The sequence below is a fragment of the Buteo buteo genome, chromosome 6, assembly GCF_964188355.1.
Source record: "Buteo buteo chromosome 6, bButBut1.hap1.1, whole genome shotgun sequence".
Taxonomy (NCBI): domain Eukaryota; kingdom Metazoa; phylum Chordata; class Aves; order Accipitriformes; family Accipitridae; genus Buteo; species Buteo buteo.
In genome coordinates, this window is record NC_134176.1 from 28,199,985 (window position 1) to 28,225,717 (window position 25,733).

General features: G+C 45.7%; 2 protein-coding genes across 2 annotated transcripts in view; one reads left to right on the forward strand and one right to left on the reverse strand.

Annotated features, from left to right (window-relative positions):
* Positions 1-3,462, forward strand: part of SLC25A21 (solute carrier family 25 member 21) — a 265,037-nt gene extending 261,575 nt beyond the window's left edge. The window contains exon 10 of the mRNA XM_075030254.1: positions 379-3,462. Coding sequence (XP_074886355.1) covers positions 379-449 — 71 coding nt within the window. The 3' untranslated portion in view covers positions 450-3,462. The remainder of the gene's footprint in view (positions 1-378) is intronic.
* Positions 3,463-5,721: 2,259 nt separating this feature from the next.
* PAX9 (paired box 9) lies at positions 5,722-25,517 on the reverse strand. Its single transcript, XM_075031010.1, has 5 exons — positions 25,100-25,517; positions 23,164-23,790; positions 20,717-20,859; positions 15,441-15,593; positions 5,722-5,976 (listed from the first exon to the last, which is right to left on the reverse strand). Exons 1-5 carry the CDS (start codon positions 25,515-25,517, stop codon positions 5,722-5,724), a joined length of 1,596 nt encoding a protein of 531 aa, XP_074887111.1.
* Positions 25,518-25,733: the final 216 nt, after the last annotated feature.

Below are 25,733 nucleotides of genomic sequence, written 5' to 3' on the forward strand. Positions count from 1 at the left end.
CACCACTCAAGTTGCTCTTTCATGGCCAAATCTAACTCTAAACAAACACACAAATATACACATATTCAGATTAAAAGCGTCACTTGTAAAAGAACAAAGAAAAATATTAATCTTGAAAAAATGTTAGGAAAAATCACACTGAGGGTGATTTTGATTTAATATACAAGCTTTTCACATCAACTTTATGGTCTAACAATAAGTAAAATTGGTATGGTTTAAGAATTGGTGAATTTTTAATGAAGTAGGGAATTAGTGGAATTATCCATTTTGCAAATAAGGCTTTGCCATATCCTGGTTTAGAATACACACTATAAATGCTCTACAAAATCTTGAAAATACTGAATTTTATATGTAGTAAAATAATATCTTTTCTTCCAGGTGGTGCAGTGATGCTTTTGGTTTACGAATACATTTATGCATGGCTTCAGGACAGAGTTGATCACAAGTAGCACTTCTGAAAAATGTACTCTTTAAAATTATATGCATTCTAAAATATACTTTAATAAAGTAAAAGTGATTCTCACCCTTTACGGTGTTAACGCCCACAGATTACACTGATGTTAATACAGTTCGAAACAAATTTGGTCTTCGGGTCCTGATCCAAGAAAACATTTAAGCCCATGCTTTTCTGTAAGTGCATAAGTAAATAGCACAGTTGATATTTGTAACTATTTTACTGAATCAAGAGAAAATATAAAGAAGACATAGGAACAAGTTAGTTTTTCAAGGACAAACTGACAATTCTGGACACTGAATTATACTATGTAGTCAATACACTTTTTAAAAAATTTCAGCTGAAATGACAAGATAATAATTTTCAGGGGATTTTGAAGAAAAAAATGGAATAATCCTGTGGGGCCAGATACTAAGCTAGTGTAAACTGACAGCTCCATTGACTCCAGGTTAAGAACATGACCCATACTCTGCAAACTCTTGTGTCAATCTTGGGTCCAGTTTCAATTCAGTCCAGTACGATTTCAATATTGATAGAAGAGCTTCTGAAGTTGTTGAGAGTTAGGATAGAAAAAGGACAGCATGACTAGCCACAGCCTTAAAAACACAGATGCTGTTAAATGTTCTACTCATTCTTAGCCATATATGTCATATAAATCTCACTCAGGTCACAGAAGATACTGAAAATAATTAGTCTGAATCAAGTACATAAAAGTGCGAAACAACTGTGGGATTCATAGAAGAAATGAGTAAATAAATTAACAAAAAAATTTACTTTTAGGCATATGAGATTTTGCTGTGAATTTTTTATCTGCCTTCATACATTATTGCTTAAAGAGCTGTCCTGTGATAAAAATGTTCAATGCACCTTAATTGCCCTTTTACCCTTTCATTACCACCATGAGATGGAGAAACAATGTTCTAGACTGATAGCACATATGCAGTCATAATTAGCTACCCATGCACCTCAAAGAAATGCACCTTTCTATAGATAAAAAATGTTGCTCTAAAGCTAAAATTGTTGCATTTCCCAGTCACTGTAAATATAAATAGTACTTCAGTGATGTACTCCTGTCTTTACTAGCCATTCTAACTAGCTCTGTGAAATGCGATAATTTCTGCTGTGCTGAGTGAAGACAGTTTCAGGTCATGCAGTTGTGCCACTCTACAGTTTCAAGAACTCTTTAAATAACTTAAAATTACACATTATTCTGTTATAAAAATGTTCCATCATGTAAACTTGGTTTGTTGTCAAAGGAATGCACATCTTGCAATTGCTGAAAGTGTCTATCACCCCATCCTACGTTCACTTTACTGTTAACTTTAAATGTTCTTCCTCTTAAGGAGGTACAAACCTTTTTCCCAGCAATCCTAAAGAAATACCTTTCCAGACTGTTACTTGAAAATGACAGTTCACATGTGAAGTCTCGTCTCACGAGTGGTTTTAATGCATTAGAAAAGCAACAAAAAGCTAAAAATAGAAATGCATTCTTAGCGCTTTCAAGGATGCTTGTACTGACATGCTCAATAAACCTCTCTATTGTCTAAATCTGACAACAGCAAATTCTCATACCTATGCTACTTCATAGCTAAAATCAATAAAATTAGCTCTGTTACAGTTTATAACTTTAAGGCAAGTGTTCCTTGTTGCATTTTGTTATCGGTACTTAGCCAAAGAGAAGACACTACTAAGATAATTTTGAAAATTAAAACCAAAATGCTTTATAATTAGTCTTTTATTAATTTAGAGCATTGAAAATATAAAAATAAAAAGCTTTAAACATACTGTATATACATATATAGCCTTCGGTTTTACATCCTTTCCAACATGATTTTTCCGGTTAATAGCTCAGCCTGATCTTTGATAAGAAGAGAACCACTAGAAAGCAGAAAACACAGCATTGTTTTAGAAAACAAACCCATGAATGTGCCAGCCCAATCCCCCATCACTCCTGGTGTAATATGGGGTCTGATGCAGTTCTACACTGGAGGCCTTCTGTACTGGGACCATGCAAACATAGTGGGGCTGTCATAGAAGGGAGTGTTAGGCTTCACTGATTTCTTTGAAAACATTTGACACTCTGGGCATGGAGGGTAGGCTTTTCAGATGAAAAATGTAAATTCTACACTCACATATACTGCTTATTTCCCAAATTAATCCATTCACCTCAGTGGGTTCACTCCAGATTTATACCCCTGTACCTGACAGCAGCAGTTGACAGTTGTTTATTATTTAAAAAAAAAACAAACAAACAAACAAATCCCATTTCCTCCTTTGTTTATTGTAAAGTTGCTTAAAGTTGTGTGGCTAATAAGCTAATGTTGTCTTTTTCAGTTTACCCATGAGCATAAGCAGGGAAAAAATTCCTTGGGCAAAGGAGTATTCTGCATCATAGGTTTACATTTAAAAAAAAAAATTGTTATGAAATGTCACACCAAAGAAATCCATCACAGGCAGTTCACCAAGAGCCAAGGTCAGGTACCTTTGCTCAGTCTGAGCAACACTTTCTGCGCAGAGCCCCACTGACTTTCCACTTGGGGGTAAGGTATTCTATACAGCAGGCAGATACGCGAAGAGCTGTACCTAAACAAACACAAAACAAAAATGGTTCATGAGGGTGTAGGCCCATGTGAGGAATAATTAACATCATGTCTTGTCCTTGCTTTATAAATTATCCCAATTTAGCTGAAGACAAGATAATGCAAACAACTGATACAAGCTAAAGATCTGTCTCTCTAAGTATCTCCCAAAACACACTAATGCCTCATGGGAATGCCAGAAAAGATTACTTTTATTCCAGAAATGACCTCTTGTGGCTTGGGAAAATTTTGAAAACTTTTAACATAGGTGCACTTTGTTACAGGCTTGTGAATCCTTGGAGCTCAAAAAGTTGTGCTACAGAAGGTTTCTCTTCTTTTGGGGTTTGACTTTTTTTTTTCCTTTGATGTACCTTCTTTATGCTGTATGGGTAACAATAGGTAGACTTACTCAATGACTCTGTAATCCAGTAAAACAACTAGGCTGAAAGCTAAAATCCTGTTGCCAACTTAGTCATTTATTGACTCATGATCTTTTTCTTCTTGTTTCTTTCCTCCATTTTATTTTTAGTGAAGAGCTTGTCTAGAATTAAACCAATTTCTTTTTCATGGTGTTAAGGCTCACCTTATTTCAGCTACAACTGCATAAAGGCAGAGTAACATCCATCACGTCACTAACAGCATGGCAGAGTGGAAATGCACTTGTGTGCACGTTATCTTTAGTGGTTTCAAAGAAACATTCTTTAAAAAGTGTTCTACTGAATAACAAGGGTTTCAGCATCTCATTAAAGCTAAGCAGCTGCTGAATGCCTTTGAGGCTGAAGAATATGGGATCACATCCGAGATCAGATCTTTCTTTCCTTAGGGCCATAATACAATACCTGTGTTCTTTATAGAAATACAGTTCCGTTAACTATTTTTTCATGCAAAAAGCAAAGGTGGCAGCAGCCAATTGAGTCCATCTGTATTTCAGTGGATATATTGTGCATAATATATGTACTGGTTACTTAGATTATTATGAAAATTTACCCACAGCTGTCTCAGTGATGAAAGCTGGATATCGACAAAGGGAAGACTGTATTTTAAGAGGTGACTGTATTTTACCTTCCCACTGAATGAATGTTTAATATGGTATGCAGATAGAGCAATATTTGAAGAATGAAGTTTTCTCCTCTGCTTTAACTCTCTCTAGTGTAATTTAAGTTATTGCACAACATTTATAAAAATACACAATATATTAATATTCTATGAAGTATATGAAATGTCACACCAGGCTTAATTTTTTTTTCCACGTTCATATTCTGAACATACCTACAGCATGTGGAAAGCATTCTGGAATAACAGTCAGAACTTTATTGTTGCCCAAGGAAAACAGGTAAATTTTCAAAGATCAGAACGTTAGCTCTCTTGGGATTAAAGTTTAAAGCAAAAATAACTGGCACAGAGTACTTGCCACTGGATACAGAAATGTAGAAAGGGAATTTGTTAATATTAAATAATATCTGTGTTTGTAGCACCACCACCAGTATACCTATAAGGGAAAAAAATGCTTCAGAACAACAATGTAAACTTTACCAAGAGCCATATTTTACATTCATTAAAGCAGAAATATTAAAGACAACTTCCTCTTAAAAAAATTACATCATCTTGGGGCCGAAACTGCCGGACACAAGTGAGCCGACAATGACGGTACAATTCTGTTTCTCAGTGGGTTGTTGACTGACAAGGCTTTGTAAGCATCTCTGCACAGGTTGCACACTAACAGCATTTTCCGCTACAGTTTTCAGTTTTGTTCAGATATTTTCCACCCGTTTCTGTTTGTACCCTTAACAAGAATGTGGTGTTTCATGAATCTGGGAGGCTGGGTATAGCTGGGGAGAGTTACTTGGCTGGATTTCTGCCTTTGAATCTTCTGCTAAAGAGATAACTGTATTTCATGAGATGTTGAAGCCTCCACTGTAGGCACAAAAACATGATGAAAAAAAACCTTACCTAAACGTCATCACCTGAAGCTATCACCCCACCATGCAAAGACACATAAAATAGCTAGAAAGTCACCTTTTTAACTTCAAAAAAAAAAAAAAAAGTAGAAATAAATGTACTGGAAGGTGAAAACAAATGCTGTCAAAAGCCTATATTTACAAATGGCTAAAAACACAAAGGTATTACTACGGCCTGGCAATGGTGACATGCCAGAAGAATCTGAGAGCCGTCTATTGCCTTGGTTCTGTATTTGCTTACCAAAACCCAACAAAACAACCAAAAAGTGATCTCTTAATAGTGGTGGATTGTATAACCTCGTCGATGAAAGGGTTGTTCTCTAGGCAATCGGCAAACGCCTCCCCTTTAACCGCCTTTGCTGATTCGAGGCATAGCAGAATTTTCTGTGGTGATTTTTCTTTATTGATTTTTACACAAATCTTAACAACAATTGCACATTTAGAAAGTCTGTGATGATTAAGAATAAATACATGTGGTTTGACCAGGAGAGAGTGGGACAAGGCTCCACGAGCCCTTTGAGGGACACAAGGTCTTTACTTAAAGAGCGCAACACCACGCTTCCCTCAGTTCCTGATGTTGTCTTCAGCTCTTTCAATCCCAAAAGCCTGGCAGGAGGCAAGTCACGAGGAGAAATGCCAGGTTATCGCTGGCACAAAGAGAGCAGTCTTGAGCCAGGCTCAGGGGGCGACCAGCCAGCGGGCTCGTGGTGGGCCTGGACCGGCTCCTGCATCAGAGAGCAGAGGCCGTGACGGAGTGGCTGCCCTCCCTGGCCGTCTGCATGCCCTTGAACGCCAGCGAGGCGGGGATGTCGCAGCCGTGAGGGGACAGCGGGGTGCCTCCAGCGTGCTGCCAGCCGTGGCCCGCCATGTAGCCGGACGGGGCAGCGCTGTACGTCATGTAAGGTGACACTTGGGCCGGTGTGGCGTAGGGAGGCATGGCTGGTGCTGACACGAAACTGCTGACGGCTGGGAGGCCGTTGGGTGCCTGAAAGGAAAGGGAAAAACGTTTCTAAGAGAGTAAGACACAGCGGATCTGCTGTAAAAGAAGCTGCCCTCGGATGCTGCTGGGGCTTTGTACGAGGGCCAGGGCCAGTGGGGACACCCAGGGAGCCGCCCATAACCACTTCCCTGGATTTCAGGGGCGCAGTGGCCTCCTTGTGCCTTGCTTGTAAGACCAGCTACCTCACATCAGCCCTGCACACCTCTCCCAGCAGCCTGTCCCAGACAGGGAGCAGCAGCAGATGTTTAGGGAACACACACTGAGAGCAGGGCAGGAACCGCCAAGTCCCCCCGTATGCCTGCCTGCCTTCCCCCAGGCTGATGTTCATGGACTCCTTAAGCACATGGTTGCATCTAATCGTTGCATTTGAGAGCTACTGCGGGCAGTATTTGTGGTGAGTTTGTCCCATCTCTCTCACTGAGCACCTTCATCCTCTTGGCAATGAGTCCTACGGGTTGGAGTAGGTGGGCTGTAATATTTACCCAGCCTTCCCCATTTTCGCATGGGGTGTTGGCCACTGTGGCCAGGCTCTGGCGGGTAGTGCTGTGGCCGTTTAAGCTGGGTGTGCAGTGGCCACGGCCATACCAGCGGCAGGAGCGATGGTCCCATCCCAGCGCCTCACCCACCCCAGCCCCGAAGGAGGGTGGGCTCAGCCCTGCGCTGCAGCGGGCAGGTGCAGGTGTGGATCCCGAAGCAACGTTCCCTGGAGCGGAGAGGTAACGAGCAGCTGGGGGAGGTGGGGACATCTTGAACTCTTTCATAACTGTTTGCTCAGAGCATGAGTCAGAACTATAGTAATAGTAGTATTATTATTGATGATGTCTTTTAAAAATCTGTTTTCTAGGTACTTGGGGATATAACCTTGCAAATGTTCTTTGCTCACAGCTTCTCCTGGTTTCAATAAGGCTTCTGTGCACAAAACAATTGCGGGCTGGGTCCTTTCCTGTGAGCTATTTTCCTAGGTCCTTCCATAGACTGGGGAGAAGGTTTCTATTTAAATAGAGAAGGGAGAGTCCTTCAGTCTGCCCCGATAGTATTTCACAATGAATGACTCCTTATTTAAATAAAAAGTGTTTGGTGGCTTATTTCACACCCTGTAAATGCTTCTTCAGCAGAACAGGTACAAACCAAGATCATTTATCTTGCTTAAGTTTCAATTTGTGTAGTGTTTATATTTTAGGATTTGGGGTGGTATTTTTTCCCAGAAACGTTTCCTATCTGAATATGAAGGAACAGGTATCGATTCAGCATCTGCCATTTTTAATCACCTGGTAGAACCGGACCTAACCTGGATAGTGCAGAGTTAAGAAAAGAAACAGACTTTTGCTTCTGCTAAAACTTCACATGATGTTAACATTTCCCTTGTTCAATTCCTGCCTGGATTGCACCTGCCTAAATTTCCAGTATTTACCTCCATAAATGGCACTGGCCTGGTTTCAGGCTCGTGAGTTGCCTACCCATTTAACTCACAGTTCCACTGGCTGGACTATCCTCTCATTGCCACTTGGGAAACCAAGCAGTAATCCTGCTGGAGTCAATATAAATGTGTACAGCAATCTAAAACAGCAGGAGACACTGACAGGATCCCAGTCACAAGCCTCCAATAGGTATATTAATTAGTACAAAACATACAGCTGCAGCAGCAACATAATTGTCATTCCAAATCCATAAACACTGTGTTGAAGCTGAACTTGCCTTATTCTTTTAAAAATCCAAATATGTGACCTGACCTTCAACTCCAATTACACGTCCCCTACTGTGTCTCAGAATTACACTTTAGCCTCAGCTCTAAGTATCAGTGTTTGCAACAATACTAATTAATACAAACCCTCAAATAATTGCACTGTAAATTAGTACACTTCTTAAATCACATGGAAAATTATTTCACTGAATTTACTAGAAAGTAAAAAGTGTGACAGGCCCTAAAAAGCTGCTGTTCTCCAAGCTCCCTGCCTCTTCCAACATGTAAAGTGCCTTTCAGAAGAATGCGAAACAAGAACGAGCACCTCTGTTTTTTTCTAACAAACAGCAACAAAAAGCTTTGCACAGAGGCAGTAGAGCCATTTGAGCCAGGCTGTAACACTGGGACATCAAGAGGCACAACCCGAAGGTACGCTGCACAGAGAAGTACAGAAACCCTGAAGGGGTGCTGGAAGGAGAAAAGACCTGGGGCAAGTCCCTGAAGAGTCTCATAGCCATTGAGCAGAAACCTCCAGCCTCTGAAGCTAAGAAGAGGTTTTTTGGACTCTGTGAGGCCACCCTGCTCCTCCAGGCTTGCCCACTCCCAAGCAGGCTGGTACCAAGCAGCTGGCTCAAGGCTATGCCTGGAAGCCCCATTTTAAGTAGGATTCCTGGCTATAAGCGGTCATGTCCCATGAACCCTTGGCTGTGCTTCTGAAAGGTTTCCTCCCAGGTTGCAGAGGAGGCGCATGTCCCTCCAGCCTCCTGTGTTGTCACTGCTCCCCTCTACCACGTGTGGCTCTGGGAAGAGCCAGAGCCCTCCTTTACCACAGAAAAAATGTTTTCCATATGCTGTACAGACTGCCATGCTGTAGGATGCTCTCCAACTGCTGGCACTTCCTCTCAGAGGTCTTTAGAAAAGGCAGATGCTCTAACAGCCTCTCATCTGAGGACGAATAAGACTGTTAATGCATCCTTCAAAGTTGTGCATAGTGCTGCATTATGCCAAGGTGAAATACTGCTTGATGCAATCACTTTGCCAAGCACCTCTCCTCACCCCACCATCACAGGCCACAAGTGCACGGGTAGAGAAAGGCAACTTTTGGTCCTCAAGAAATTACTTCCTGCTATGTCCAATGCTGTGTCCAGGCAAAAAATTCCTTGGAGGGGATGACTGTGTCTGCACATGTAAATAAAACAGACCAGGGCCAATTCTTTGGCCCCGAGGATCAGCAGCGCCATGGAATTCCCAGCTGCACAGTTCACCTCTCTTCTGCTAGAAACAGCATGTCCTCATCCACACAGCCCGTCAGGCAGGGTCCCTGGGCCATGCCCTGCCCGACCCTGTGCTGGGGCAGTGTCTGGCCGTGTGCTAACGGGCACGGGCTAGATCTGTGCCAGGCAATGTGCCAACAAGCCACCTCTTTGTTGTGCCACCGATGCTCGAGCCAATGTCCTGGCCTCCCGCAGCTCCTACAGACCAGGCTGCCAGGGGTTTCTCAGGAGCCAGAAACTAATCACTTTTTGCATGATTTGGGGCAAATCTGAGCTCCTGAACAGCTCACATTAATGCAGACATTGTTGATAAATATTTAATACAATCATATGTATGTTTCCCCTACTTCTGTTTATCATTGTGTGGCTTTCCTTAGTATGGTCTTATGGCACAAAGTAAAATGAAAGTCTCTGAACTATAATTGTTGGAGAAGCCCTAATTTGTCACTGAATTACACTGGAGGTGCTACTTGGGTTGTTATTGATAAAACAGATGGGACTTTAAGATTCACTAGTTTTTGTAAAAGCTTAATTTAAAAGCATACCTATCCTAATTTATAACAGAACAACCCTTTTACCCACCCTCTCTTTACTTGAATTACAGCTCCGATAACTGTTGTTTTTACAGTGCCTATTTTGAATGCAAGAAAGATCTTGCCCTAACTACTGAGGGCAGGAGGTGGAGGCAGTTGTGTAGGGATCACCAGTTGCGACCTGTCAGAGACCACCAATGCTGGACAGCTGTTGTCGCTGCCTTGCCGAATTAATGAATCATTCTTATTTTTGTTCCAGAGCTACAAAGCTTCACTGCTCAAAACCATGATGATGTGGATGCCACTAGGTGCCTTCAGCCAAGCAGGCGGCACTGGGATGGGTAAGGACTGGCCCGGCACGGAGCGCCGTTCTGCTTCAGGGGAGGTTTGAGCTGTACCTGCAAAGCAGCCAGAGGCCTCCTCTGGCCCGAATTTAAAGCGGAAGGGATGGAAAAAAAACTCACCTTGTGTGATTTAAAACTATGCTATTGAAAAAAAACCCCTGATTTTCATCTCTGACTTTCATCAGTGAAGCACTTGACCCAATAATTTTAACCGCAAGAGTTTTTACTTCTAAACAGCTTTAGATACAAAGTGTAGGTTATCAGAAGGGTTGAATCTTGTCTGTCAGTCTGGCACTTTTTACAAACATGACATTCACTTAAAATAAATGGAGGGGATTAAGTTCCATGACCCTGTATATACTGGATGAATAATTCATCCTGCAGTGTTTCAATCAGAGGAAATGAACACCAAAATCTAAACATTCATAATTAGGAGTGCGAGAACCCCATGGCGTTTATGGATTTTTAAACCCCTTAGAACTTGTTTTAAGTGCAGAGCTTCTTGAACTGGGTTTTTAAGTTTTATAAATATTTTTTTTCTTAATTTAAACCATTGCTTTTCAAGGGAAATCTAATTTTTTAAAGCAAACAAACAAACATGTAATTCTAACTGAACAAGAACCTCTGCTGTGCAAGTGATAACGGTTCCTGTTTGAAAGCACTTACTGTCCAGCTTCTACAAAGACCAGAGAAACATTTGCTCTGAATTGCTGCTTCTACCAATGTTTTGAGAAAACTGATGGAATAAGTATTTCCAAATTTTAGAGCTGTGTTCAAAGCCTAGAACACATGACCTCCCACCTATTCGCAAATTCAGTTAAACATGTTCTTGCAAAGATACCTGCAAAACAACAGTGGTTGGGCCAGGATCACAAGTTGGGTCTGGTGCCTTTCTGCCAAGTTACTGCTGATATGCACCAGTGCCAGTGAAAGGAATATCCAGGCCAGAATTCAAAACCAAGGTGGACATAAAGTCTTGCTTTAGGTCATATAAAATGATGCTGCTGATACAAATGGACTCATGTATTTTCACCAGTGAAGGGGTTGGTTCAGTAGTTTTAACGGAGGGAATTTTTAGACACTTTAGGTACAATGCTAGCTAGAGACGACTTTTGCTGTCACTGTTGTTTTCAGTCTGTTTGGGATTTGGGACACTGGGGGGGGGGGGGGGGGGATGAAAAGCAAGTCCAGAACCAAGCTTATGTGGGATTGTCTTTGGAACAAGTAATTTCCATCAGCTGTCTGGACTCCTAAAAGTCAGAACAGTTCCTCTCCAAACCAGAGGCAACCACTACCACACACACCTTGATTTCTGTTATGAAGGTTATGCTGGTATAATGTGTCATACAGCTTCAGCCTCCTCCCTCCTGCATGGTAAGGAGAGACAGGGCACAGGCTGTAAGGACAAACTTCCCAATCAATCCACGTCAAACTATCTGACTTGGTTTTTTTCTACCTTGGTTATGTTAATAACAGAGAAACACACAAGCTGGATTCCACTTTCAGATTAATTGATATTGTTTTGTTTCATCCCCTTCTCTACTTTTCCTTCTCTGCCTTTTGCTTGCTAGATATGTGTTCTCTCAATATCAAAATTAGATCACCTCCTGTGACCCCTTCCCATGTGGCTTCTAAATGTTTCAGAAAATGACCCAGAGTCACAGCATTCAAAACCACAGACCTGCATTTATGTTAGTTAGCATTAATAGCAATAATGCAAATGATCTCATTTCAGGTTTACAAGAATACAAACGCCAGCAGATTTGATGCCACAGGTGGATGCCACCTCAGTTTTATAGTCTAACTCCAAAGTAAGTGTCCAAAAGAATGTAAATGATTCTTCTTATTTTAAAGTTATTATTACCAATGATTTGAATCACTTGCCCATTGTAATGTAATTGTTACAGTGTTTTATTAAATAGATAATTTCTTGCATAGACTAAGAGTGTATGTTTTGTAGAAGTATTCTAAATGTCTATGGAAAAAAAAGTGTTTCTGGAGAAACAACACAGGCTTCAAGCTCGAGTTACCTAATTCACCAGCCCTAATGAGCTTGGACAGTGACTCAGCCCAAACTCCCCTGCTGGAATCAGCAGAAGTTCAGCCTCTGTCAAGACTTGGGGAACACACCTCTGGTGAATAAGGTTGCTGTTTCACTTGTATTTCTCAATTCTAACAGTGACTTGGATGGAACAAATCCTTCCTGTCCTTGGATCAGCAAGCTCAGCGCGTTGCCTTGATCCTCCATCCCGAAGCCTTTCCCCGAGAGCAAATGAAACAAATCTGCAGCGGTATCACAACCGTCTTACTGAGAGCAGCAGCTCCCCAGCAAAGTGGAGTGCTGGCAGTAGCTTTAGCTGCAGGGATGCTACCATAGCTCCTCAGACAGACACCCTCTCGCTGCTCATTTTTCAAAAGGAAAATCTTAAAACAACTTCTGGACATGCTGCGTCTTTTCTGAATGTCCTGAAAACACAGTCACAATGTAGCTACTGGAGAAGTCATTTTTTTCCACAGCAAGGGAAAAGCACAGCAGGGAGCTGAGCTGAATATCTAGTCCTTCAATCGGAAGAGCAAATTACCTTAAAAACCCAGAGGATATCTCATGCTCTTAGTGACGTGCACATAATCATTAGAAAAGGTTATGGCAACAAGACCAGGAGCAATCAAACACAAACTGCAAACATAAAGGAAGCAAACATGGTAAATCTTCCTTTTTAATTGGAGGTTAAATATGATTTATAAATCAAACCAACATATGGGATCCCAAGGGAAGAGTAAACAAATTTTCCAAGTAAAACATCAGCAACAGGCCTGTAATGGAAATCTCATTTAGGAAAATGGCATTACCTAAAGATGTAAGTAATGTACCTATGTTTCTTTTAAGGTTTTAAAATTAATAACCTTAAATAATATTTTGGTAGAAACTGTAGTTAACTAAATTAGAGCTAAATTCTGAAGCAGCTATTCAGTGCTACAGCATCAATGGGAAAAATGACATGATCCTACAAACACTCATTCGGATCAGTGTCCCACTAAAATTAACACGCCTACGCAGGTAAGTCAGAGTTACCTAAAGAAGAATGATTACCAAAGTGAGCACTAAGTAAATTTCTCCAGTTTATGATAACACTTTTTATTAAAAATCTTTTTAAGAAAAATGTAATAGAATTGCTAAGCTGTGTGTGAACAACATAGAGTTGACCCTGCAAATCAGGGTTTGCTGTCTTTTTATAATATTGGAAAAAATTCTTGCAAAAATCTTTTCATATTAGACTATATATCCGTATTCTTAGGTGAATGAACTTACTTCACTGAACATGCTCCCCCTCTGATTTTCTATTAACTTCACTGCAAGCAGAAGAGAATAAAACAGACTCCGAAAAATGAGGACGTTGTCATTAAGTAATTCTGACATCCAAAAAATGTTGAACAGAAGGGGAAACATTTGTAGGTAGGATATTACTTTGAAACATATGCCTTTATTTTCAAGACTGGACAGCAGTAATACCTTGGATCTGAGGAGCTTTTAAAACAAGACACGGGCAAGGGGTTTACAGTCAGTCTGTTGCCCAGCTAAGCTGGGCTGATTCCCAGAAGACTGACCTTTGAAAAATGCAAAGAGACCTTTCAAGAATGGGGAATTACAGTAGTTCTCTTTCACCTTAAGTTGTACGAAGCAATACTGGTATTCTAGTTGAAGTCACAATTAAAACAGAGTTATTTGCATGCTTGAGTGCTTTAAGATTCCAAACGTAATTAGTTACCCAATCCTATACCGTGTCTCTTACAAAGATGCCATTTTCTTTACAGTTATTTCTCCTGTTACTAAATTCAATGCATTATAATGTACTGCATAAGAAAATCACACTGCTTCCTTCTAAAATACTGTTCATTCCCTTAATAATGAGCAGATCCCATTCCCCGTGTTTAATGTGCTTTTTTATTAACTTAAAGTTGTTTCCTTTACTTGTAGGTATCCCCAGCTGCACTGAATAACACAGAACTGAGATAATATCGAGTGTTTTAACTATAGTTGCGACATGCATCAAGATCACTCTTAATTATATTTTCTTATCAAACTTTAAATCTCAGCCTCTTCAGGGAAATAAAAACCCAGTTTTGGAAATAGTAATAGTAACTTGAATTTACACACCATCACTGCTCCTTTCCTAAAGGAGCCAGGGGCATTTTATGTCTTTTCCAAAACAAACTACAGCAGAAACAACAAAAAAAAAACCTCTTTCTCAGAGACTGAGGAATCCACTACAAAAACAACAGAGGAAAAGAGAGGTAGGAGAAAAAGGCACGATGGAGACAAGGAGGACAGAGGTGGTTGTAAAACCTAAGCGCACTCTGAGGAAAAGTGGGGAGCAAGGGTTTCCAATGCTGCTTCAGAAGAGGGATGGCTTTAGATAGTTTTCACAGTGAAGTGAGACCTACCACATACGGCACACCAAGCACGCACTAATATGTCCACCTAAGATGTCTCTCAAACGTAGATTATTGTGCAAGGTCTGTACATTCACTGAATGGTTGCTTTCCATTCATACTCCAGTTTAGGAAGGATGATATAAATGGAAGTCACTGCCTTCCCAGTGAAGGTGCTGGATCTTGCGATATATTCTATTATTTATCAAACCTCACAAGCAGACTACCTCAAAGTGGAGTGGAAACAAATTCTATTTGCTGTGAGCACAAAGCTTGATTTTGATGACAGATACAACTTGAGTCTCCCTTAGACAGATATACTGTGCTTAAGAGGACAAAAGGAAAGCTCAGAAAAAAATCATGCCATATAAGCAAACTCCCTTGAGTAGGAACCAACAACAGATTCCCATAGTTTTAGAACAGATTTGCACAGTAATTCCTCCTTGGTATTTTGGCAAAATCCGGAGTCAGGCAGGGCACACACGGACATTAAACAAGCAAACAGGAATTAATATTTGTTCTTTCTGTGCTAATGGTTAAAACTATAATGTATTAGTAAAAGGTTCTATGAAAAATGCCTTCTTAATATAATATATTTAACAATATATTGTAATTTCAATATGGTGTCATTTAAATTAAACTGAGGTTGGAAGAAGGAGACTTACAGACACAGTGACATCAAAGGGATTCTTGATGGCTAGACGCCAGGCAAATATGGGGTCAAACTGGTGAAGTCCCCACTTTGTCCTCTTCAGGGAGAGCCAAAACAGCGGTCCCCTTTGTCTAACAAATCTCTGATGCTGCAGAGGCAACTACTAGGAAGCTGGTAAATTAATGAGGGTGAAATCACAGCCCATTGATTACTGAATGCCCACGGTCATTATGACTAGGTACGTAGGCAATTCCTAAGAGCTGATAAATTGCCACAACAGACAAATTCAAACACACCATGCAGTCTTGCTCTACTTCCCACTCTACTGCAAGCACCAGAAGACGGAACAGATCAAGTCCTATCTAATCCCCCTGCCCCTGGCACTCTGCTCCTTGGCGGGGACAGGTATCTCCCACCACTCTTGCTTTTCAGTCCCTGGTCGTGTTTGTCGCGGCGGAGCTCCTGGGGGGTTGGGGCCCTTTGAGCAGAGGGTGCTGAGAGTGCAGTTTGAGCGTCATCATACCATTCACTCACCTCTCTGACTTTCTTTATTAGTTTCATCCGGGTGGAGTGCCCTGAAGCCATGTGGGTTGGTGGGCAGGGCACTGTGTTTTGGCCGTGGAAGCAGGTGGCCAGTAAGAGGCAGGTCTCACAAATGGGGTTCGAATGGGGTGCCATCCAGATCACCTGGGAAGGAATCGGGTGCATGTAGTGGGATCAGCTCATGCCCCTCACCCACAACATGCAATGACATGGATGCCTAGACCTCGAGCAAGCCATCTTAGTGACAGTATTTTAATAACAGGCACTGGTCTGGAGATCCTAATGAGTGCCACAGAACCAGTCTCCAAGCCAAGGTCTGAACCCCTGCATCAGACAGGAACTCTGCTAACAATTCTACTAGGTACTATGGCAAGAAAGCAAATAAGCACCTCTCCTCAACACCTTCCCCCCCTGGGTATGAGTGAGGAGTGGGAGCTCCGGACCTTTATCATTGATGGATTTTGCACAGACCCATAGCAGGAATCCAACTGCCTAAATCCTGAGTTAGAATACAAGATGCCAAATAAGTAATCTGCTAATTAAAGTTTTCAATAAATAACCTGTGAAGGACGGTCGTGTCATTGGCCATAACATTTAAGGTTACATTTTCATCTTATTCCCCAAGAAGCTACGGTATGTTGTGGGTTCTAAGCACTGCAGATAAAAACAATTACAGATGCTTTGGCCACTGCATTCATTGTTCATTGTTCATCTACAATCAAAGATCAGGAACTAAATATTTACATTGCCTACTTTTTCTGTGCAAATAATCATCCAGAATTGCACCCGCAATTATTTGTAATCACTTGCCCTAAAATGGAGCCTTCCTTTTATGTGCTTACAGCACATGGAGCTCATCAGAATGCAACCAAAGGACAGGGAGTGCTATCCCCGCAAAGCAAAAAACTCAAGCCACTAACAGCTGATGAAGTTCAGCTGAGACAGAGGTGAAGCGGTTGCTACTTTGGGGTCTGCCCAATATGTCAGAGGAAGACTTCACTCAAACCATGTTTACGGGTCCCTCTGAATTAGGAGGAGTGTTTTCAGCAACTGCGGTAGGTTTGGGATCAGGCCTCCAAATAGTGTACCCTTTCCAGGAGCAAGCTTGCAATAAGCACTTGCTCTTAGACATCCGCAGTTAACAAGCTTTTTCCCTTAATGAGTATCATCAGCTCCCTTTGGCAATGTGTACATCTGCTTCCTGCAATGCACACAGCAAATAATTCTGAAAAAAAAAAATTTCCAAAGTTATTTGTCTCTCAACAAATCATACAGACGTACATCAGATCTTCTGCATTTTCATACATGTGTAAAAAGAGACCACGGTTTTTTCAGATTCCACATCCGTGACGTTAGTCCAGAAAGTCACAAGCATCAGATGTCTGAAAACTGCATTTTAAATATGAGACATATTTATTAAATGTTGTCATTTCAAATGTAGGGTACAAATGGGTTTGTATTTCAGTGATTTCAGCTTTTTTTTTTCTTAATGCATCTGTCAGTATAAGCTGCATAATGCACAAAATACTCAGAATATTCATCCTTTGTATTAATAGAATTATCTGTAGAAGCCACCCCCCAACACTACATCGAATGTGCCTCTCCATATAAATACGCAATATAACTGAGCTCTGTATGCAATGTGTATGACCCAAAACTGTCAAGCTCTCAGAAAAATCTATTTTTCTTTTCAGTTTCTCTGATTCACAGTCGCTCTGTTTGCAAAGCTGTATGACAAATTTGTGAGTACGATGCACCGGGAAAATATAATGCAATTGCTTATGTATAAATGACAACTTGGGACACCAGGTAATTAAAAATGAACAGAAACTTAACAAGACATCTCTGTGATTTCCTGGGGAATGTTTGGTACAGAATCAGAGTCTGCCAAGCAGAGCTTTCAACTCCGCAAACCCAAATACTGAACAACATTGCAAACAAAGGCCCCAGAGACACCAGGAACTTCGGAATACCTAAAGTGAAAAATGTTCTACATCCAGAGGTTCAGTTTCATGTTAAATAAGTGTGACTGTATATTGCTGAGGCAAAAATGTGAAGTCTTCCTGCCTCTTTTGTGGAATCCTTTCCTAGGCCGAATTCCCACTGATGTGTGGAGCAAGGGCTGAAATGCAGGCATTCGAACCCATCGAAGGGATCAGCCTCAGCTGCCAGCTGCCAAGTCTGGGAGGTCAATAAAAGTTTCGCCTGAAAAAAGCCTCCAGGATCCCATGTGTTAAAAAAATGTATATCATATAAAAGGTGGGCTCAAATAAATACACTTTATAAGTACAGAAAGACCTTGTTCTTTGGGCTCAATTCTTCCCTTAATGCAGAGGGAGTTTCCAGGGGATTTCTTGAGAAGTAAAATAATATCTTCCATGACTAAGGCTGGGGAACAAGCCCTTCACTCGACTAGTAGCTATGGAGCTATTTGCAAGCTGTAGACAGGTGAACCTTGAATGCTGCTGATGCTTAAAATGCATTGCTGGTGCTTAAAATATATAGCTGATATTTGTTGGAAACAGCAGAATTCCCTATCACTCACACAAAATCCTTTGTTAATGTGCTTCAGAGCACATTCCCTCTGCTCCTGTTGTGTAATTGGAAAGCCTAAGTAAAGCACGCACGCTTGATTCCCTGCTGCTCTACTCCTCTTGTAGGCGCCTCTGACTTCGGTAATACAGACGTAAAACTGAAATATTACAGAACAGTCGCTTCTCTTCTCTGGGGGAAATCTGCTGTCTGCCTTCTTAAGACCCAGCTTTTGTAATGAGCTTTGCCCAAAGGAGATGAGGAAAATAGCATTTACCCTGAAATCCAAAGACAGAGCCTATTTCACTGTAGTCCTTCTGACATATAAATTACGACTGTGGCTTCCCTATTTTTCCACCGTTCCAGATACGCCTTTGCTAGATTTGCACAAATGAACCAATGTTCTCTCCTGTCCCCCGCTCATCTGTTTACACCCAAAGCAGTACACGTTGCAAGAGACTATGAAAAGATCCAAGGAGGTCAGAGGCTTTTGGTGAGACTTTGCTGTCACAGCCTGTCACCCCAGACTCGCTGCGCTTCAGCGAACGGACAGCTAGTAAGTCAGTGCTACGTGCAGCAAGAATTCAGTTCATAAACTTCACTTTGCACCTGGCTGGAACAAATGTTTTGGCAAAATAATGTTGCAAATACTGCAAAAAATCACATTTTCACATCCTTATTTGACATTAATTTTTTTGAATACATTCTAAATTAGCAAGGTAGTAAATCTGTGACAGACCAAGCAACTAATGTACATGTGAATGAATTCGCTGCTAAGCAAGTCTGAACACTACATGAATAGACTGGTCTATACTTTAGAACTCTCCAAAGTGAAATTCTATTTACCCGTATTATTAAGGGGGGGGGGGGGGGGGGGTGAGGGGTGGAATCTCCTCTGTGTCTTTTTTTTAGTGAACAGCGTTCTGAAAATGACCTTTTGGATAAATACTCTTTAGCTTTTCTGCCCTTTTAAACTCTCTGGACAATGTATTTTGATAAATGAATTCCATTTTATTAATAGCAATTTGCTCCATTTTTAAATAGCAAGTATGATTAAATTACATTTATCAGGTGACGTTTCAGGTTGAACAAAACTTTAAAGTAAGACTGGTATTGACAGTAGAACAGTGATATATTATGAAGATGAAAGCATAAATACTGAAAGAGTAAAAAAAGATAAAAATTAGTTTCCAACACCAGCACTGAAAATAACCCGATTTACATAACATTGTTCCTCAGCACGTCTGTTGAGGTAAATGGGATTCCAACAGAGGCAATGGTTTATAGCCTACGAGCCAGATCCTGTGAATATTTCAGCAGAATCTTGTGCAGAAAGCCCAGCCTGGAACCTAAGACAACGCAGCCGCAGTACAGCTGTTCTTAACAGAATAATGACAAGCCATTTCCATCATTTTTAGTAAAACTGCTAACACTTTGTTTCGTTTTTAAAGAAAACTGTGGAAGGATGAATATTAACTCTAAATCTAACTCCATCTTTAACCATGCAGTCATGGCTATGCTACAGTGCACGTTATTTGTGATGTGAAATGAACAGAATAATAATGGCATAATAGCAAAATGTAATACAAAACAAATAGGACAGCATTAAGGGCAGCATATTGTATGTAAGGCAATATATGTAATAAAGCGGGTGTTCACTTTTGGGGCCTACAGTACTTCCCACTCTGCCTCATTCACCTCTTTGCAAGCGTTCCCGCAGTTTGCGCTCCACATCTTGAATCTGAAAGGGTCCGATTCAGCTACTCTCAGCACCAACTACGAGCTATGAAAGTCTCCTCGACATGGAATCCAAAACCAGACACAGAACTCGAAAAATACGTCCAAAACCTCTGTCTTTGAATGGGAACACGCTAAAGGGAGACCGCAGTTTTTCCTCGACTCCATTATAAGCGTAACAAATGAGTGGCCGGGAAGTCAGTGTATCTGAGAAACCTCTGATAGATAGGTTTAGAAATGTTTCCATCGCCCGGAAAACCGTTTTCAAAACCTGTGCTTTCCCAACGAGTAACAGTTGAGCCTTTTATAGCTTTTCTCCTGGCATGGGATTTGATTAGCAAGTACAAAGATTTAGACAGAGATTTATTAAGTAACAGTTATATTGTGCTGTAATTAAAACGTAGGAAATTCGCCGTCTACTTAAGCGTTTAAAAATGCTTAATGTAGGAAGCAATTACACCTCATTTTCAAATTATTCCCCTGCCTACAGAGCACGCTGCGGACAGGGTACAACGCGGCTTTGAGGGCGGCGGCGGCGGCGGGACGTGCCCGCTCACACGCCCCGGGGCGGCCCGGCCCGGCCGAGGCGGGGGCTCGGGGCCGAGCCCCGGCGGGCGGCGCGGCGGGCTCCGGTCGCCGGGCGGCCGGCGGGGGCTGGTGCGCGGCGATGCTCGAGCGTCTGCTGGGCGGGCTGTGCCGCGGCGGCGGGGGCAGCGCCGGCAGCCCGGGACGGCCGGGAGAAAGGCGGGCTGGGGGCTGCCGGGGGGGGGGGGGCTGCGGCGGCTGTGCCGAGGGAGGGAGCGGAGAGAGGAGCGGAGGAGGGAGCCAGGCTCTTTCCCGACGTCGCCCGTCTCGGCGGACTCCGTTTGCAAACCAGAACCGAGGGAAGGCCGGCAGCGGCTCCGAGGCGAGAGCGGCAGCCCCGGGCGAGGGCCGCAAGCCCGCGGCCGGGCTCAGGGGCCCTGTGCGTCCCCACCCTCCCCCCCGTCTCTCTTTACCTGGCTGTACTTGGCCTCCTGCTCCAGGGAGCTCTTCTCCAGCCCGTTCACGGCGTGCTGGGCCGCGGGGGGGAAGCTGTTTCGGCCCAGGCTGCTCCATTCCTCCACCTTGGGGCTGGGGTAAGGCGAGGTGTCGCTCACTGCTGGGAAACACGGCGGGAAGGGGGGGTTAGAGGCAGGGGCCGGGATGCGGAGCGCTTTGCTCCGGGCCGGAGACGGCTCCCCCTCCCCACGGGACTCGCTCTGCGGGGCAGAGCTAAGGGAAAGCCCGTCGCTCGCCCCGCTACACCTCGCCGAGCCTCCTGGGAGCCCCAGGAGAGGGGGAGCCGGGGGGAGAAGCCCCAGGAGAGGGGGAGCCGGGGGGAGAAGGGAGCCGGCTCGCTCCGTGCGGCTGATGGCAGCGATCGCCAGCCGAGCCCGGAGCTGGCCGGGTCGCTCGTCCCCGCGTCCCTGCACCGGCGGGACGGAGCTGCCCCGCGGCACTTGTCCCCCGGGATCTCCTAAGGGGCATTTGTGGCAACGGCGTCGTGTGTGTGTGTGTGTGCGAGCCCGAGGGCAAACGATACCCCCCATTAGAAGCAACCCTGACACGGCTGCAGATGAAGCAGGCTCCAAGCAAGTTTGGGATGAAAAAAAAGCAAGAAAACAAAACAACTAAAACACAAAAAGAAATTTAAAAAAAAGGGGGGGGGGGTAAAAGTCCTGTTATTTACACGCGCATCAGCCGCGGCACGGGAATACCGGGCTGTTTTGCAGGCGAGCACATTCCCCGGGCCCCGCCGGGGAGCCTGGGGGGGGGGGGGGGGGGGCGGCTCCCCCGAGCCCCGCCGCATCGGAGCCTGCGGGGCTGCGGGCCCGCCGGAGCCGCCGTCGGAGCGGGCTTCCCCGCACCACCACCTCGCTCGGGCCCTCGCCGAGGCTGGGGGAAGGCACAAATCTGAAGTTGTCTTAAGAAATTGAGCTCTCTCGGTGAGCGCCCTTTTCTGCTGATCTCACACTTTCCCATGAATAGGGGCTTCCTTTCCGTGTCAGCAAGGTCAGTTTATACTATAAATCAAGGGCGAGCAGCCCCCATCTGCGGCATCGGCCGCTCAGCAGTCCCAGCTCTCTGCTGGGAAGGGGAAGGGGGGAGATTTTACGCTGCAGAAAGATGTGTGCAGCTCCGAGGTCTGAGGGAGACGGGGCAGATACCGAGGCACCCGGCAGTACCGTCAGGGGCCTGCCTGCCTGCCAATGTGGTGTTAATAAAAAGAGGAACTCGAAAAAAAAAAAAACAAACCCTCCATTTCTCATGTGATTGTAATGTTCTCATTCTTTTTAATGTTCATTGCCAACAGTACCTCTCCCCAGCACAGAGCAGAGATTGCCAGGCGTGTATTTGTTAAAGTCGACTCAGAAACACATTTGTTTGTGCCAGTGTGGTCTGAGGATAAAGTTTACAGCGTGAAGCAGAGGGCGAAGAAGGACAAAACTTAGGTATTTTTGTACGTATGAATGGAAATGAAACATACATGTGTGCGTGTGTGTATTGCTTAAAAAAAATACCACCTTTTTGAGAAAAGAAAAAGAAAATGATTCTGCAACGCCTAAAGGATCAGTTCGCATTTGAAGTGCTGCTGGAACCAGATTGTTGCCGTTAAAAACGCAATGAAAACAGAAATCGCACACACGCACCCCCCCTCCGCTAATTGGGAGGGAAGAGTGGGACACAGAGATCGCTGTAGGCGAAGGATATTTTAGACTGTTGTTTTAAGCACTTTCACTGTTAGTTCACTGGCAGAGACCGAAATGGAAAAAATGTCCCTTTCTTTGCGGCAAAGCGTAGCGAGCGGCTGGGAGTCGCGACGCAGTTTCCAGGCGGAGAAACAGAAAGAAGGTGGAAGGGGTAAAAGAAGCAAATCTTGGGGGTTTGCTTTGCCTGGACCACCGCTTCGGAGGAAAACACCGCATCAGAACGAAAGCAATTAGGTGACATTTGAACTTCCTGCCGGAGCAAATCTGGCCTGATTGCGAGAACGAGAGAGAACGGACTTCTCGGTAACGCCAAGGCGGCGCCTGCGACCGGAGGGCGGCAGCGAGCCGCGGCCGGGAGCGGGACGGCGGCGGGGCCGGGGCTGAGCGCGCCCGGGGGCCGCCGCACCCGGGGCCGTTCCCTCCGGCCAAGGTCGCCACTCCTCGGGCCACCGCGGCAGCGGTGACGGCCCGTGTGGACCGCTTGCTGGTCCGCCCGCAGCCCACCCCGGGACCTCCGATCCTCCCGCGTCCCGAGGCACATCCTCCGGTAAGCTCAGCGCCCAGCTCGGGCTGGGGAAAAACGCGAGAGGCTTCCCGAGGCAAAGCACGAAACCTCCTTCCGACCCTCGGAGAGGAAGGAGCCCGGGAGCAGGGGACCGAAACGCTCCGGCCCTGCCCGGCTGCCGCTGCGGCCCCGGGTCCCCCCTCCTCACCTTGGTCTGTGATGGAGCGGATCCCCAGGATGTCCGTCACCGAGTGGGAGGACGGCCACGTCCTGGGCATGGCCATGGTGCTGGGGATCGCGGGCACCCCGGGAGGGGTGGGCACCTTAGCTCCTGCAGCAGCGATGGGGCTGGGGTAGGAGTAGATGTGGTTGTAGGGCAGAGCAGGCTGTGGGGGCGGCTGGTGCTGCTTGTAGGACTCGTAGTGGCTCTGCTGAGACAGGTTCCCGATTTTGTTCCGGAGGATGCGGCTGATGGAGCTGACCGACGGCACGTTGTACTTGTCGCACACGCCGTCGGCCAGCAGGCGATCCCGGATCTCCCAGGCGAAGATGCCCGGATCCCTTTGTTTGTAGGTCCGGATATGTTTTACCACCGTGGGGGTGGTGACCCGAGGCTTGCTGCCTCCGATAGCCCCCGGTAGGATGGAGCCGGTCTCGTTGTAGCGAGCCAGGATTTTGCTGACACAGCCGTGGGAAACGCGGAGCTGCCGGCTGATGTCACACGGTCTGATGCCCAGTTGCGCCAGTTCCACAATCCGCAGCCTGATGGCATTGGGCAGGGGTCTCCCGTTGACAAACACCCCCCCGAGCTGGTTCACTTCCCCGAAGGCAGGTTCTGCAAGCAAACGCACAAACACACCCGTCGGACACGGCGAATGGCTCAGAAGGGGGCGTCCGAACTGCTCCTCATGACAAGGCAGATGTCACAGCTCGGGGACCCCCAGGTCACTCCACGCACGCTTCTTTATAATAGCGGGATGCCCCCGAAATTGAGAGGGGGGCGGGGGGGAGAGACAAATAGGGAAGAAAAAAAAAAAACGAGGGGAAAAAAAAAAAAAAGAAGAGAGGGAAGAAAGAAAGAAAATCCGCGGCAACAAATGTCGGAGCTCTCCGGATTGGGCATCAAGCATATTCCAAAAAAGCACATTCCCGGGATGAAAAACGAGATCGCCCCAACAGACAAGTCAGCTTTATTGCCACAGGAAAAAAAGACCACGAAGAAAAGAAAAAGAGAAGAAAAGCATTTTCGAAGACGTGGGGGAGGGGGAGGAAGGAAAAGTAGTTGAGGAAATTCTTTTACATCTTGGGAGAGGCAAGGGCAACGCGGTGCTTCTGAGTCGCGACTAACTTTTTAAAGACCGTTTCTGGTGCTGTTAGCGCCTCTCGCTTAACAGCACAATTACACCAGGCTGTAAACCAAACGTGCTAAATGTTAACTGCTAAGATGGGTGTCAGGAATAATATCCAGCGAGCCGCGGGCTCCAGCCATCCACTCGGCTGCCATCCTGCCTCCCGCTCGCCTGATAACCTTCCTAATAAGCCGAGCAGCCGCTGGCTTTCTGTCTTCCCTGCTCCTGGCCCTCAGCGTGTTCTTACGACTTGTAGGAACACGAGCAAAGTCAATAAGGGAGCCGCTGCGGCGGCGGCACATGCCGGCGCACGGGCGCTCCCCCGCTCTTGACAGCCCTCGAGCCCTCCTGCAGCTCCCGGCCACTTACCCATTCCTCCGAGCAGGACACCGCTGGGGCTGCCCTAAATCCCGAGCGGAGACCCGCGCCCGGAGACGGGCTCCCAGCCTCCCGCGCTCCCGGCCGCACCAGCCCCCGGGGCTCTCTGGTCTCCGCCGAGGAGGCAGCAGGGGCGCGAGGGAAAAAAGGCTACGAGGAAATCTGCTTCCCGGCGAGAGAGCCTTGACTTCTGCATTTCAACCTCAGGGCAACGTGGGCAGGGCCGGGCTGGGCAGGGCGCCGCAGCCCATCGCTCCCCCGAGCCCGCCCCCGGGGGCGGCCCCGCCGCCCAGCCGCCCTCCTAATGGCCGGGGGAGATGACGGACAGCGCGGCGCCGGCGGCCCTTCCGCTCTCCCTCGCAGGCGTGCTCGGCACCTGGGTCGCCGCCACAATAGGAATGGCCAGTTATTTCCCACCTGCCCGGCGGTAAGTTGCGCGGGAAGCGCGGGTCGCGCTGGGGCGGGGCCGGCGCCGGCACCGGCACCGGTACCGGTACCGCGCTAGGGCATCGCCCGGCCGGGGGCACCGCCGGCGGGCAGGGCAGGGCAGGGCAGGGCGCGGCAGGGCGCAGCGCCGGGCAGGGCCGGGCCGCCCTTCCCGGCCCTTCTCCCAGAGCAGGCGGCCGGGGAGGGGGCGTCGGGGCTGGCGGAGAGGTTCCCCTTTCCGTGACAGAAGCAGAGCGATGTCTTGACACAGGCGCGGTTGGACCTGGCGGGTGCGGCAGAGAAGTTCTCCCGCGTTTACGGTCCCCTTGTTGTAATAAAGGACCTTCTCGCTAACGAATTTTTCACGGGTGGCGCACGAGAAGGCTGCGAGCGGTGGGGCTCGAGTCATTTTTCTGGTGGAAAGCGCAGACCGGTCGGGAAATCGGCTGCAGGTTCTCTTGCCCTGGGAGGAGACGGGACGGGGCTTGCGGCGCCCGGGCACCGGGATGCCGGGGTTCCCCGGCCGCCAAAGACCGGCCCCGGCTTTGTTTTAATCCCCACGCTAAATATGGCACGGCGCCTAACTGTAAAATGTCAACGCCTCGCAGCTGATTTCAGCTTTATC